Source organism: Spermophilus citellus (genome assembly GCF_964194105.1).
Source record: "Spermophilus citellus genome assembly, chromosome: 11".
Lineage (NCBI taxonomy): Eukaryota > Metazoa > Chordata > Mammalia > Rodentia > Sciuridae > Spermophilus > Spermophilus citellus.
Window position 1 is genome coordinate 93,117,596 of NC_138192.1, and position 16,351 is coordinate 93,133,946.

The 16,351-nt window shown below is 38.9% G+C and overlaps 1 protein-coding gene across 5 annotated transcripts in view; it reads left to right on the top strand.

Annotated features, from left to right (window-relative positions):
- Positions 1-16,351, top strand: part of MYO1B (myosin IB) — a 169,137-nt gene that overhangs the window by 84,380 nt on the left and 68,406 nt on the right. For all 5 annotated transcript variants that reach the window (XM_081260811.1, XM_081260809.1, XM_081260808.1 and 2 more), the window contains 2 exons: positions 9,940-10,044; positions 13,654-13,700. In XM_081260811.1, the coding sequence (XP_081116937.1) occupies positions 9,940-10,044; positions 13,654-13,700 (152 nt within the window). The remainder of the gene's footprint in view (positions 1-9,939; positions 10,045-13,653; positions 13,701-16,351) is intronic.

The following is a 16,351-nucleotide window of genomic DNA, read 5'->3' on the forward strand; positions in this document are numbered from 1 at the left end:
TTAGATATCTGGCAACCTCTCCATAAAACAAGCCCCCAAAGGAAGGAGTTGTGCTTCTTGTCTTGTGCTTTCATCTGATTTTTGGCTTTGAGTGTGAAGATTGATTTTCCGGAGGATCTTCAGCTACCTGAAAAGATTCAAAAGGGCTGTCTTCTCTGACTCTGAACTTGGAAATGTTAAAATTGCTGTTGATGGAACTGATGAGGCAGTGGAGAGGAGGCTGAGGGTGCAAGTATTTTCATATGTTTATCTGAAAAATGTTTTTTATTGTATAAATAAAATCTCCTAATAGGTCATTTCTTTTAGTATGTAAATGTTGGTATTTTAAGTGTTTGTGCTTTGCATGTTTGTTTAGTTATCAGATTTAAATATTTGGAAAGTCCATTGATCCAAGAGAAGAAAACCCGCCCTAGCTGGGCAGTCACCTGATAAATCCATTCAAAAGCTCTTAGATTTGGGCCTTGAAAGCCTCACCTTCTGTTTTGACATGGCTTTTCCTTCTACACGGACTTCTTCCTCCACTTCCTCTAGGAGTACCCCCTTCCTGTCCACTGTGTACCTAAAGAAGAGTGGTAAGGCAGGTGTCCAGTTCTCTTTCTTGAGAGCTTGGAGACATGGTGCCCTGTTTCTTAGCAGGGTTGTGCACATTCTAGGCTTTGGATGGACAGAATGGAGGGAAAGGGACTGGCATGTAAAATTCTTAGTAATAGAAAGCATGGCATCTTGCAATTTTGTTCTGGAAACATCTAAATCTGTCAGTGTGCTGCTTTAAGTGGCATACTAGGAAGTAAACAAAAGTTTAGGATTATTCTCAGTTGTGGTGGTACTGTCATCTGTCATTCTGTGGACCCCGGGCTGCCATTGATATAACACATGTGTAGGCTTGTATTTTCATCAGGCAAGAGGTTGTAGGGTTTTGCATATAATATCTGTTAGGTCAAATCTTCTCAAGTTAATATGGACTGACAAAATTATTTTAAACCTACATGTAGAATCTCATGCTTATTTTTATTAATTTTGGTCTATTGTTAGAATCTCTTGAGAAACTGACAAAATGTGATTCTGCCTCTCCCTTAGGACCACTGTCATCTACTAATCATAAGAGTAGCTGTCCTGCCTCAAGCACTTTCCCTGTGCTGGGCATTGTGCTCTTTTAGCCTACTACATGTAGGAGGTTAGTATTTTGTCATCCCCATTTTATGATGGGAAAACTAAGACTTGGAAAGGTTAAGAAATTTGCCTAAACTTATATAGTAAGTGGCTGGGATGGGGTTTGAGTGGTGGCAGCATGGTTCTAGAGTCCCTGCTCTTATCCATTTTATTTTTTTCTTTTTTAACACTTTTATTAGTGCATTATAGTTATGCATAATAGTTGGGTTCATTTTGACATAATCATCCATGCATGGAATTTAACTTACTCAATTTCAGTCCCTGATGCCCCCTCTTTGTATTCTATCCTACTTCCCCTATTCATCTTTCTCTGCTTTACTGGTCTATCTTCTCTCTCTCTCTCTCTCTTTTTAAAAATCAGTGTTTTGTAGGTGTACATGGAATTTACTGTGGTATATTTATAGATACACGGAGCATACTTTTGTCACATTCATTTGCATTTCCTCTCCTTTCCTGTCCTTCATGTCTTCATGTCTTGAACATGTTCTTTTTGAGTGCCTTACTACCATTACCTGTGTTGGTAAGTCTCCTTCCACTAACCACCAGTGTTTTTTAAAGGAGAGATTTTGTTTTGTCTCTCTCTACATATAAATGATGGGATGAATATCACCCCCAATCCAAGGAGCCAGCTTTATGTCTATATTTAAATAACTAGGAAAAAAAAAAACAGTGAAAAACATCAGGCCAAAGAATGATCCTGGATTTTGCCGAGTCTCATTTAACATATAGATCTCTCCTAGTAACAGGTTGTTTTGCTTAGTTCTAGGTATCTTTCTTTCTCTTTCTGTTGTGTCTCTTTAGGTAGTCTCAACTATTCCCTGATCATGTTCATGTTTTCTACATTTATGTTTCCAGCCAGTGCTTCTTAACAGATCTCCCAGCTAGTATATCCAGTGTCTTCCTGACATCTCTGCTTGAGTAGTTATGTCTTAGTCTAAGCATGTACAAAATGGAACTCTTGATTTCTGTCTTTACCCTCCTGTAACCAAACTTTATGATTTCAGTAAACGTGACCACCATTCCATCTAATTATCAAACTAGAAATGCAGGTCATCTCAATTTCTTCCTTTCCTGTATTTTACACGTCAAATCCACTTTTCAATCCTGACAGTTCTATATCTAAGCTATATCTCTTGCTATACCATTTATCCTATTCTTTGTGTCTGCATAGAGACCAGTCCAAGCTACCTGCCGTAACTCTCTTGAGAACCACTCACAACAGTGGAAGATGATGGTTCTCTGTCTTTTGGCTCTTCCCCCCTCCCAACCCCCCCCCAGTCACTTTTTACAATCTTTGGCTGTTTAGATCTCTTTTGTATTGTAGGAAATTTAACAGGACATGGTCATCTTGGGTGAATTCTTTTACTTCTTCCTTTTCCCTGACCAGTTCTTTCCTGTGAAATGAATTTAATTCTTAGAAGCAACAGAGCTGTGAGTTTGTGTCCAGGTTGACTGAGGGAAATGGTGGCAGACCACACAGAACTATTTAAAGCATGAATGTGTTTATGTTGTGTTTTCTTGCTTTTGGACTATTACAAAAGTAAGATATACTCAGGTCACGCTTTAAGAATTGTTTTATTGGGCTGGGTATGGTGGTGCACGCTGATAATCCCAGTGACTTGGGAGGCTGAGGCAGGAGGAAGGAGGACCACAAGTTCAAGACCAGCCTCAGCAATTTAGTGAGGTTCTGTACAATTTGGTGAGACCCTGTCTCAAAAATAAAAGTTGCTTTATTTCTCAGCTTCAAAAAAAATGAGGGTCGGGGGACTTAGGGATGTGTCTCAATGGTAAAGCACTGTCTGGGTTCAATACTCAGTACCAAAAAAAGTATAATTGGCAATATGTAGCTATAATTTTGAAAATTAAAGAAAAGAAAATGGTGGCAAGGTAAGGTAAGATTCTGCCCCTTACCAGATGGCATTTATCATGGTGTTCTAACTACACCCCCTCTTTCATCCTGTTGAATCTATCTACAAGCCCACCTGTTCCCTTCTCATAGCTTCCTTTTTATTATGGAAGAAGATATGAAAGTATTCCAAAGCCTCTTAAATTCTTTAGTTGTTTAACCCAATCTTTTTCATGACTAATTATGTGTATATCCATATACATATGTATATATATAATTTTTTAAAAGGGCATTCTCATTATATCAATTTGTTCCCAAGTGAGTCATTACAAGTGGGTTGCGGTCACTTGTTTGATTGGTCCTGGCCAATTTTTCATGTCCTCTGGAGCATATGTTCCAAGAAGGCAGCACATCCACTAATTAGCACTGTCAGGGTATGACATCCTCCTTCTTCAGAGTTAACTATACCACTTGCTTCTAGAGCCAGATTCTGTCTCCTGCTGGGCTCATGTATCTTATTCAAAAACTGAACGGAGGTGGCTGATGCTATTACAGAGGGTTGGTGGTCATGATGATAAGGGGAAAAGCACAACTCAAACAGCAAAACACCTCATTCTTCTGGTAGAACTCAGTGGCATGGAGTTTGTCATCCTTTTTGTGTAGGTTTCTCTTTTATTATTTTTCTGCTCAATAACTTGTCTTGTTGTTTCTGTGCCCTGATAACACCTTGGAATCCTTTCCCCCATCATCTCCCCTGGAGTTAGCCCTTCCTGGGATCCCTTTGTTCTTCAGCATAAGTTGGAGAGTGGAGAGCTGCCTCCAGGGATACTGTTCCATGTGCAGCACACAAGATAGGTACTGCTCCAGGCCAGAGCTGGAGGAGGGCCCCACAGACCCCCAGAGCAGGGCCATACCCTCATCTGTTGCTGGCCAATGATAGTAAAATTAAATAACAAGAACAGGTAGAATATATAAGCACTAATATTTACTTAAGTTTTAGCAGACAAAAATAATTGTCAAATTGCTACGACAATTTTTAAAAGCCTGTTTTTACCTGTAGATTAGTGATAGTCCATTGACTGGTTATCTTTGAGCAGTGCTGGCCTTTGGACCATACCCTAAGGTAACATTGCTTAGAGTCACTTGAAGCATTTGTCATGTGTTTGAGCTATTATTGTGCCTCTTGAATCTCATGATGAGCTCTAGTCTTGAATGCTTCAGCTGTCCTTTATTACTAAATCTTGTGCTGTGAGGGGATGCTGCTCCGGAGAACCGCTGCTTTTGTGAACCTCCTGGCTACACTCAGGAGCTTTTCTTACAGATCTCAAAAGCATCTACTATTACTCGGTCTCCAAAGAGACACCTAAGGTTTGCTGACTTCTTTTTCAAACCAGTGGTAGAAAAATTACTTCAAATTTGACTATGATTTTAAATTTTAGTCCCTGGGCTGTAAAGGGTTTATGTGTTGTTAAAATTCTCTGCTTCATGAAGATTGATTGTGGGAAAATGAAATGATGGATGGTAATGTAGAGATTGCTGCACAGAAGAGGAGGAGTTTGTAGAGGGGGATCTTTAACTCAGCTCTGAGGGAAGAGGGATGCTAAAACATTTTTGAAATGTCACATCACCTTATTTACTGGTTTGACAGTTTTAGTTTTGAGTATGCATAGTTATTAAAGTTCTGTGTTAGTAAATGAAACACGAAGAGAACTGATATTTACTGAGAACTTGGAATGTTCTGTGTACTCTATGTAGAATATCTCTTTTCATTTAGAATCTGTACTTAATAGTTTATATAGATAATCACCATATAGTGTCAGAGGGCTTATTTTATAAGAAGTAATTAATTTAAGTAGGCCATCCCCACCCCTGGAAGACGGTGATGTTATTGTTCTTAAACATTAGAGATACTCTTAAGCTGCGAGGTTATATAACATGGGCGCTTAGGGAGAGGCATGAACTCTTTTGAGCCCTTTGGGGTGCTATTTAATTCATCACTGCTGTGCTAAATAAAAAATTCATCATGCCTCATAAAAGTGCCCAAGTATTTCTAGGCAGTGAGCTCAAAGTTCACTACTGTGAATACGGATAATTTGTGGAGAGCCATTCAGGCATTGGTCGGGGCAGGAAGGAACATGAGGGAACCATCAGAGCTACATTTTTCCAAGGACATCAGAATAAATCTTGGTGCCTGAGAAGATGATCCTGAAAGAAGAAAACATTATAAATCATTTGGTTTCTAACTTTATGGTTACATCAGTTTCGAGGAACTCATCAGCCGTCTGCTAGAAGAGTTATGTAGCCTGCCTTGCTCATTAAGACCTTTGGTTCTAAACCCCGAATGACCTCGTCCTACTTTATGTCCACAAAAGTTCTCCTACATTAGTGACAGGTATCATTGATCTGCTGTAGCCTCAACATCTCTGGGTATCCTATGCCAGTGACTGGGTCCACCTTAAAGCAGAGTGGCTAATCAAACTCAAGGCCAAGTGGAGTGAGCTATTGTTTTGTGTGTTCCCCATATGAGGAAGGTCCCTCTTGATGCATGTTTATAAGTATTTACCACAGGTTTTGTGGCCCTCTTTCAAAACTGGGTGACAGACATATGGTTTTATATCAATGAAAAAGTCACCAGCCAGGACTCCTCTTGTAGGGAAGGCTGTATTTCTTACTGCACAACCCATGATTTTTGATCTCTGTTTGGAACAGTTTATGGCTGCCTGACTGATGAATTTGGACATGCTGCAGCTGGGTTATATTGCAGCCCTGCAGACTCAGGACTGCTAATAAGGGTATTCTGCTAAGTGGCAGAGAGACTGCTTCATTGTACGCAAACAGGTCCTTGTGGGTTTAAGCAGTCTTACTCTTTAGGTCTATGAATCACTGGATTTTTGTAAGCCAGTCCCTGAAAAAACTTGGGTGTCTTAACCGAGGTGTTAGAGAGATAGAGAAGTAGATAAATGTATCTGTGAATGTGTGTATAAATGTGTGGCTCTTCCTGTAAGCTGTATAACATGTGACATACATGACATTGCATTTATCTATGAATAAATAGATAACTCCTGAATAAATATATTAGATACCTATAACTCCTGAATAAATATATTAGAAGCCCTGTTTTTTTTTTTTTTTTAAGTTAAGGCTTGCTTATTTCTAGTTATTACCACCCCCATACATTCAGTGATTGAATCCACATGGAGCCTGCTTAATTAACATGTGTAGGTTTTAATATCTTGGGAGTGGAATTCCCATGCTTTTATCCACATGATTACAAATGTCTAAAGACTTAAGTTAGTTATTCTTACTCTTACAGAATTCCCAGAATTATAAATTGTCATCTGTAAATAACTCCTTTCCATTTTTTGTAGAAATTAATTCTGATATAGAAATTGTGATCCAGAACTGTTTTGTTACAGGTCATTTGTCTGTTAGTGCAAAATATCTGTTCAGTCCTAAATGTTGTACCATTTTCTGGTGAAGAAATTTTGACTCAATACTTTACATTTTGTTTGTTCAACTGCTAACAAATTTTAACATTCAAGTGACAATCAAACATGTATGTACTCATACATATGCATATGTAAAGTATCTGTGAGTTAGATAAAATCATGAACCAGGAATTGATTCTGCGCAATGCTGATACATTTTGTCAGTTTTAAATGCCAGTATTAAGTCAACATAATTCAAAAACTGGACTTGGAAATATGGACGATGATATTCAGTTCTTGATTCTCTTGAGATATATAATATTTTTCATTTATAGAAGTTATTACATAAAAATTTGTATAAATATACAAATATTTGAATACAGATTCAAATTTATTTGAACTTTAGCACTAAAGAGCCAAAAGGAAATGAAATGGAAAGCCTCATGAGAATAGCCATTGTTTTCTGTTTCCAGCATGGTGAAGTGTTATGGAAACAGTCCACTCAACTGTGTTGGACCTTGTAGTTAGCTCATCCTTACGTATTTTTCTAAAGTAGTAACTATCTCATGAACTGCTTGAGTTAAAGATCAAGTATTATGTTAGGAAAGTCATCTCTTGTAGAACTTGTCTCTTCTTTCCAACTTTCTTTGGAAAAAAGAAAATTACTCTTAACCCCAGCTTCCAAAAATTATTACAACAAGCCTAATAATACAATTCCTGAAGATAGTTAAGAATCTGAACTTAGATTTTTATCAACTTGGATATATGCTGTTAAAACATGTGTCATTGGATATATGTCATTGAACTATGTCCTTGAATTATATTTAAAAATATTTGAATTTGCTTAAATAGAGTTCATAAAAGTAACTTCTAATTTTAATTTAAATGAGTAGGTATTGTTGGCTTATAAACAGTTTTAACAGCTAGATAATATAAGCCCAATCCCAATTCAATCCCAAGAGATCTGCTCCTAGTGCCATTTTCAAACGGATTTGACCCTTAGAGGACTTGATCCCAATTTTTTTTTCCAGCTCATTATGAGGTCTCTGAGAAGCCAAATCAATTTTAGCAATCATCAAAATGTTCTCATTCTTGCTTGCCACCTACCACTTCCCATAAGGCAGTTTTCCCCTTAGTCTATTGTGGACCAGAACAGGATTTGCGGAGAACTCAATGTGGTCAAGAATTTGAAGTTTGTCTATAGAAAGGTCCATAGTTATTGGAATAAACAAATAGCCTGGCCTGGACTTATTATATAACTTGTCAATTTACCTAAGAGAAAACCTACTTTATTTAAAGTGTGTGTGTGTGTGTGTGTGTGTGTGTGTGTGTGTGTGTGTGTGGCGCCACTGTTTATTTTACCTATGCATGTTTTCAGTCTTCTAGTTTTAAATACAGGCCAGAAATTTATGTCAAGAAAGAATATCCATAGGGTATGTGAGAGTATAGGTGGGGTTGGGAAGCACAGAATACTGCTGAGAAGATTGAACAGTGAGAAAGAAAGCCTGGACGGAGGTGAATTGGAGACTAGACCCTGGAGTTGGAATGCACTTGTGATTTCTAGAAAGGAGTGCAGAGCTGAGAACCAGATAGCACAGAATGCCAGGAACTTTCTGGACATGCAGTTTCACCTCAACTGGAAAGACATCAGGCCTAGAAAGAAGGTGTCCTGATGTGACCAGAAGCAGAATTTGACCCTGCATGGATGGATGGAGGAAATGAGTACTAAAGACTTGAGTGCAGTGTAATGGAACATAGACTGTAAGTGAGGTCAGGTCAGTCTGAACTGAGAGACAGGGCTGGGTACACATGGTTTACCAGCTTTTATATAGTAAAACCCTGAGAACAATAGAAAATGGAGGTCAGGAACTTTCAACAATGCAGAATGTGTTATGTGGACAGTGTCCTGTAAAGTAAGAGCAGCACAAAGAAAAAAAGGCTGCAGGGAGATCGCAGCAGTCGACCATCACAGAGCACCATGGAATACGTTTGGACCCATTTTCATTACTTGGAAAGTAAATTGGAGGGAAACTGCAGTCATTGAAGAAGTACCCAACCTCCGACCTTACTTCTCAGAGCTCCATGAATGTTTATTTCCCCTTTACCATACTACAGCTACAGCTCCAAAAATAGTCTTCTTAGGACTCGAGAACGCAATTCTTGGTGCATGGATTCTTGATGCTCCATATGTTATCATTGATGTTTTAACTTGCTTAAAGGCCCTGAAGTACATGTTGAGGAATGCACCAAAGTTGTTCATTTACTATTCCTCAGTGGTGAGAGGTAGAACTGGAATCCACCTGCAGGCCTCCTCTGAAGAAGTAGCAGTGTTGAGATTGCCCTTACACCCTGAGGCAGAGGCACCTCGCTCACACCTGGAGACCTCATGCCCACGCACAGTGGCACTAGAACAAAGACTTGGACAAAACAAGATCTGGGGAGATGAGTGTCCTTACCTCAGCTGCCCAGAGCAGGGCATATGTTTTATTCTGCCAACACTTAATAGTTGACCATTTCCCAGATGCTGATTATGGAAGGGCAGAACTGGATAGCTCAACAGGAGGCAAAAAAATTCCATGGAAAATAACTGGTGGAAAGGAAGCATTCTAGACCTCTTTCAGAGTTCCTCAATGCACACGCTCATATAAAAGGCTCTCAGAAGCCTGATGATAAGGACATTTGTTTCACTGCATCTCACTGTGGCCTCAAGTTCATTTGACTTTGGGCTTCTTTATCTTTGAACACCCATTAACCTTCCTTGGAATTAGTTCATTGTTAAAAGGGTCGCATTCTAGGAGGCAGGTGCTAAGAGAGATCAGAGGAAGGACAGAACCACCAAAACCAATTTTTTTTTTCACCTTACCAATTTGAACTAAGAATTTTTTGTCTGCCCCATGTGACTTGCTGCTCTTACCAGTTTACCTTTCAGGGATACTGCTAAAGTCTATGAAAATGACCATATTCTCAAGGGATCGAGTGAGTCCCCACATTAACTGCTTAGCTTTTTAATTGAATTGAAGAATAATCAGTTGGTTTTCATTGTGAGCAAACCAATTTGATTTAGAAAATATTTTGAGGAAGATCAGTTCTTTTAAACTCTAAAAATACATTTGGTGAAGATGCTTAGGTTACCAAGTTATTTTTGGCTTGAGTCATCTGTAAAAAAAATACAATAATTGTGTGTACTTGATTGCTGTGAGAATATGATTCTCCTGAGATTTTGTTGGCCATCATTCTAAGTGGTCTTTCTAATAGCTGAGGGGTAACCTTCAAGTACTTAGTACTTCAAGTACTAAGTTCTGTTATACCTAAATCAGTGACATGTCATTGAATAGAAAGCACACACATTGAAAAATGTTTCCGAAGCATCATTTAACCCCAGGAGTAAAGCATTTGAAAACACCATTAGTGAGTCTTCTTTCCCAAATTTCCTGGCCCCAAAGAGGTTTTAAGGTTGCTGCTTAATGAATTAATATGGCTTGTTTTCATCCACAGAGGCCAGCAAGCTTGTCATGTCCTATGTGGCTGCTGTTTGTGGAAAAGGAGCAGAAGTTAATCAAGTCAAAGAGCAACTTTTACAGTCCAACCCGGTCCTGGAAGGTAGGATTTTCTGTGTGCATTAGGTCAGTGTCACTTGAACGTAGATTCAGGTTGAGGGCACATCAGGTATCTGGCATTCTGGGAGGGGAAAAGGAGGAAAGGGATTCAGGCCAAAACTTGTTGAGCAAGTAAGCATCCTAGGAACTCTTGGCTCTAAGAACTTGAAGGAGGAAGTGGTTGACTTGTGGAAAAGGAACACTCCCACTTGTAATCCTTTTCCCCCTTTTGATTTTTATTTGAATGACTTAAATTTTGCTTATAAGAGTCAACTGATATTTGCAACTGATGGTGTAACACTCTTTTATTTTTCAAGAGAATACCTATGCCTGGTTATTTCTATTGTTAAGGAAACATGAGCTCTAGCAGAGAAACGTTTAAGGACCAGTTTTTTCAGGGTCATAAAAAGCCTCTATACCTGACTGTAGAGCTCACAGATTTTCAGGTTGGCTCCCTGTATTAACTCAGGCTTCTATAACAAAGTACCACAGACTGGATGGTTTAAACAACAGAAATTTATTTTCTCACTTTTTTGGAGATTGGAAATGAACAACAAGGGGCTGGCAAGGTAGGTTTCATCCTGAGGTGCCTTCTCTTGGCTTGTAGGTGGCTGTCACATTGCTGTATGTACGTGTGATCTTTTCCTTGTGTACATCAGGAGAGAGAGCAAGAGTGATCTTTGTGGTATCTCTTTTCCCCCCCCAGTTTTTTTAATTGGTGCATTATATTTGCACACAGTGGTAGGATTTGTTGTTACATGTTCATACATGCACACAATATTGCAATAGGAATCTCTTTTTTTATAAAGGGCACTGATCCCTCATGGGAGTCACACACTCATGACAGTATCAAACCTTACTTCCCAATATCATCACATCAAGGGTTATTAGCACTTCAACATATGATTTTGGATATAGAGGAGCATAAACATTTTAGACACCATCTGAAAATGAAGCCAGGGACAAATTCCATTAATTCCATAAAGGATGGCATGTGCCATCAGCATAAACCGTTCTTTCCCACAGTAAATCAAAGCCTTTCCCTGTTGATGGGAAGCCGTTCAATGCATTTCATATTATAAGCATGCTTTTACTGTCATGCAACACATTTACTGGGGGTAGAGTAGGGTTCACCACCTTAGCACTATTGGATTAGACACATCTTTGCTGCAGAGGGTTGTCCTGTGGCCAGCATCTCTGGCTTCTGCTCACTAGATGCCATTTGTACTCCTACCCCTGGTTGTTAGAATCAAGAATGTCTTCAGACACTGCCTGGGAAGTCAGAACTACAACACATTAAAATCTCTGGGCTGGAGAAATAGTTTGGTTTCTTTGTTCCAAGTCAGGAAGGACAAGATTTAACACAGATTACATACAACTGCTCTGGCTAGGTGGGCACCCCCCTAGTGTGGAAGGCAGCCCTGCCCTGTTGTGTTTATTCTCAGGCCCAGCTCCTCCTTCCCTTTTGGAGATGCTCCTGAAACCTGAGCATTCCCTTTGACTCCAAGAAACACCTCTGTGCTTTACATTCTCCATTTTGTTACAAGGATTCACCTTGGCATCTCTACCCTGGATGGTAGGATATGAGAGAAGCAGAGACCAAATCATCTATTCCTTTGTTTTTGACCTTTCCTCCCCTTCAGTACTTAACCAAGAAAGAAGCTATAGAAAGTGGTATCTCTTCATTTTATTATTGTAATATTTGACTTTTGTTTATTTGTTTTTGCTTTTAAGTTAATGAGTTCCTCATATGCTATTATTCTGTAGATGCTTATTTTAAGAATGCTGTGATCTAAAGGAGCATTGCTAAGGAATGTTATAGCTTGCATCTGTGACTAGAATCTGGCTCTTTATTCAGTGGTATTTCAATCTAGGCTGCAGTGAGGGAAATGGGAGAAATGTCCACTGTGGGCCTGTATTATCTTTTATGGGAATGCTTTACTTTTGAACTGGAGCTGCTACTGTAAATGAACATTTAGAACAATGAACTTAAGAAAAACAAACAAGGAATGTGTCTCGAGTGTTTTATAATGGAACACTTGTTTTGGATTCTGTGGCTCACAATAAAGGACTTCAGTGTTAGGATTGTGTTTAGTAATGTGCAACTCAGAATTGTTTGATGAAAAGATGGCTTGTGGCTTGCAAAGGGTGCCCTAAATCAATTTTTTTTTAAGCAATTCCTTCACTTGGCCCTGACCTTCAAGCTGCAATAAACTGTCCTTTATGTGACAGCGTCCTGTGCTGGACTTTGGGGCTTTTAAGTTAGTTAACTTGGCACCCACCACAAAGGCCTAGCAAAGAAAGCATGAGAATGTCGAGTTTTCATGATAACTTGGTTGACATTTGCCATTATCAAGATCACACTTGTAAAAGCTTTGGCCTGTGTGAACAAGGGATAAGCATGGGAACCTCCCTAGAAAATTCCCTTTTTTGAGTATTTCCAGGGCACAGGTTTCCTTGCTCAACACAGCATCTCGTTTTCTTTCTGTTGAAGAGAGAATTTGGTGTTAGGGACTAACTGAGCCATCCTGGGTCCAGGCAGCATCCCTAAAACAAAGAACATTTTCTGTGTTGAGTTTGCAAATTTTGTCTTAACTGATCTCAAGCCAACTATTATTAATTATTTTAATAAAAAAAATAAAACAGCCACCTAGTGTGTGAATTAGAGCACATCACATTTAGGTGCTGAATATTCAGTTACCTTCTAATAAATATGCTGCCTCACTTCTTGATAAATGACTATTTTGAAAACAAGAACCAGTTTTTAGCCTCAGGGCTCATTTGAGCAATGAATGCTCCAATTCTCTTCTCCTTGGGTATCTTGAATAAGTTCTGGAGGCCTCCAGATATTTGATGTCCAGCCTCTTGTTCCAAAAATCATTTCTGTTGGCCATTTTATCATGCTTTCCTCTTTGCTAGCTACCTCTGGATCCCAACAATAGTCTGCGTGGATGGAGGACTTGGTAGAATCCATAGTCTCCTATTTCTCTCAGTCCCACTAGACCAATTTACACTTCAACAAGATCCTTAGGCGACTGGGTTGCGTATTGAAGTTTGAGATGCACTGCTGAGCTTTCAGAGATTCAAATGGGGGTTCCCTCTCCTGATAGATATGTCTTAAGCTTATACTGCCTCTTTCTCTGCTATCATTTTCCTAGATTAATTTGCCACTCTCTAGTGCCCCAGGCTTAGTTAAACAGGGGCATTCTGTGCCTGGTTCCAGTTCCATCAAACTTTTGATAATTCAGAGTAATTCTGAAATAGCGTGTTAATAGTAGAAGAATAAAAGCCACTTGCTGGCTACTCACTTGACTCCTGTTTGAAAAGAATTAAAAGGTGTTGAATTAAGTAAGATTAAGTTTATGGTAATGCTCACAAAAATTCCATGAATCAGAGGAGTAACTTACTGTTTTTCTATGAATTTGTAATAAGACATGGAAGTTTTAGCAACTTATTAAAAACTTTAGTTAAGCATATTTTTATGGAAAGTTCGTACAGAAATGTCATTGGTACAAGTTGTATTTGCCAGCAATTATATTTGCTGTAACTTCTGCTTGAAATTATTATTTTTTTTCTGTGAACTTTAACCATGCATCTGTTTTGTTCTTACTAGCTTTTGGAAATGCCAAAACTGTAAGGAATGACAACTCCTCTAGATTTGTAAGTATTTGTATAAGCTTAAGTGTTAACACTAATATTTAGCTCATGTATGTTTAAACAACCAGGAGATGTTTAATATTTCTTAATACACACATTTTTTAAAATAAGAAGAGCACCATTCCTATTGAGACACCGAAAGTTCTATAAGGACAATTTTTGCTTTCTGAGATTTTCTTTTTTTAATAATTCTTGGGGTGATAAGCTGTTTTTTAAATCATATTTTCTTGTCATCTTCTGCTATAAAAATCCATGAGTAATTTAAATGAGACTATTTAAGAGAACTTTTTACTTATCTGAATTTTGGCATTATTATTAATCATAAATAAGAATCAGAAATTATGTAGAAAGAAAAATTCTCAAGTTTGTGCAGTCTGTCACCCTTATCCCTTATTTAGTGGGCCCGGAATTTATTCTAAATCTTGATAGAGGTATAATCAATATGACTGATGAGAAATACAAGGGTGTGTGGGTTGGCACGGGGAGCTGAAGCTGATTGATGTCTTGAGCTTGGTTGAACTACTAGATGCTATTTCCACTAATAGACATCTTATCCATGTCACCTTTCCAGACTGGTATCCTCTCATACTCCAGCATGTGCCCCCTACATTGGGCATTTGGGCCCCTCCAGCTGTGCCAGACTCCTTCATGCCCCTGGTTTTCACAGAGACATCAACACTGCCTGGAGACAGCTGGGGTTTAGGGTACATGTGATGGTGCTGTTTCAAAACGGCTCTTTTTTTTTCTGTAGTTTCACCAAGTTTATACATTTTTATGACAAAAGATCATTTGCTTTCTGAACTGTTTTCTCATATACATTACTTGTGCCACTGGGGGCCATTTTTGATGATCTTTTATGTCTCTCTACCAGAGGCTCTTCCTGATCTTTCTCCCCCTTCTTTTTAGATCCCTTTGACTTTTTTCTTTTTAGGGTTATCTAGTGCTTCAGGAAGAGAATAACCTCAGGTGAGGCAATTTTGAGAGTTTAGAAAGTGAGAGGCTAAATAAATTTCTAATTCCAAGGCTGTGAATTTTTTCCATCAGATTAGTCTGTTAAGTTGTTATAACTGATTTGAGCCATGCCTTCTCCTGTTGTGGAAACACAGCTAATCTCATTGCATAAATAGAATTAGAAGTGAAGTATGGGCAGATAGAAGCAATTCCAACCATCAGGCTTCTTATGTGCTAGAAATTTTATTTGGTTAACAATTTATGTGCACACACACTTTTAAATATTTACAAAAATATTTGGTGTTTAGGCAGTATAAATGCATAAAACCATATTGCTTAAAAGGTCATTACCATTTAGTAATATTTGAAATCTAGCGAAAGGCTTGGCAGGAGATTTGGCTTATTAAGTAGCTTCAGAGAAATCCTATTATAACACGGGTATTAGGATGTGAGATTAACGCTTGATTATAGGCTAAGTCATTTCATGCCCAGTTTTTAGTAATTTCTCTGCTTTGTGGTCTGTGACTAGACTAGTAATACGCCCAAATATATGTTATAATTTTTTGTAGTAGGATGCTACAGTACTTAAAGTTACTGCTGAACCTAATAGTGGTTTATGTATTATGTATCTCTACTCCAGGGAACTTGCAGTTCCTTCAGCTGTGTTTAGTTAACCTAGAATGAATTCCTCAATCTCTTCTCTGAACAATTGGGAAGAGTCTGCTGTGTTGCAGTTAATTACTTGCTCATCATAACTGACATTGGAAACCAGTGTACCCAAGGAGGGCCCCATGGTATCCTCCTCTCCATCCCAGCAGATCTGGGTTTGACATATCAAACTTCATTTAAGAAAGAGAATCAACTGGTTTTGAAAAAAAAATATTTTGAAAGTCTTTTTCTTGCTTGACCAAGTCTTCCTCGGAGTGGGCAGTGCATTGAGTATCCACCATGTGCAAAGTGCTGAGCTAGATGCCGGGAGCACTGGAAAGAAATGCTAGTGTTGCAGAAATTCCATTACTCAAACTCCAATGCAATAAAATTTTTGTATGAAAATGATTCATTTGTTTAAAACTGTTTTAACTAACTACTGGCCTCCTTGCACCTCACTTGCAGCCTGCAATCTTTCCTTAGCAGCAGCTGGAATCATCTCCTCAGACTGGAGTTCCCCAGCTGCCTTACTGAAGGGCTCCATGGTGCCCTCTTGCTCCTAGATTACAGCATGTGCTGCTTCGGGCCTCCTGGGTCCCCGCCTGAGCTGAGGCCTGCCCTTCTGGGACCTCATCTCTGCTCCTTGCCCTCTTTCACTCTGCCCACATGGGCCTGTGTGATCCTCAGGCACACCAAGCACCTCCTAGCCTCAGGCCTTTGAAGTTGTTCATCCTTCTGTATGCTGTGCTCTGTCCCTCGACCTTCACATCACTAGCAGTGTCTTACATCAAATGTCACTTCTGTGACACCTTTCCTAGATTTTCTGAAGATTTTTTTTTTCATCCCTGGAGTCAGTGTATTTACTTACCTCATTGATGTCACCACAACAATGATAGGGGCCATGGGAACATGTACCTTCTTATGCACCAGTTTTTTAAGAAGCTTATGGACTATAAAAACTAGACATATCTAAAAATAATTATAGCACAACACATCAAAGAGCAAGTTCCCCATGAAAGGTACAGGTGAGACTATACAGACATCCAGGAGAGAGG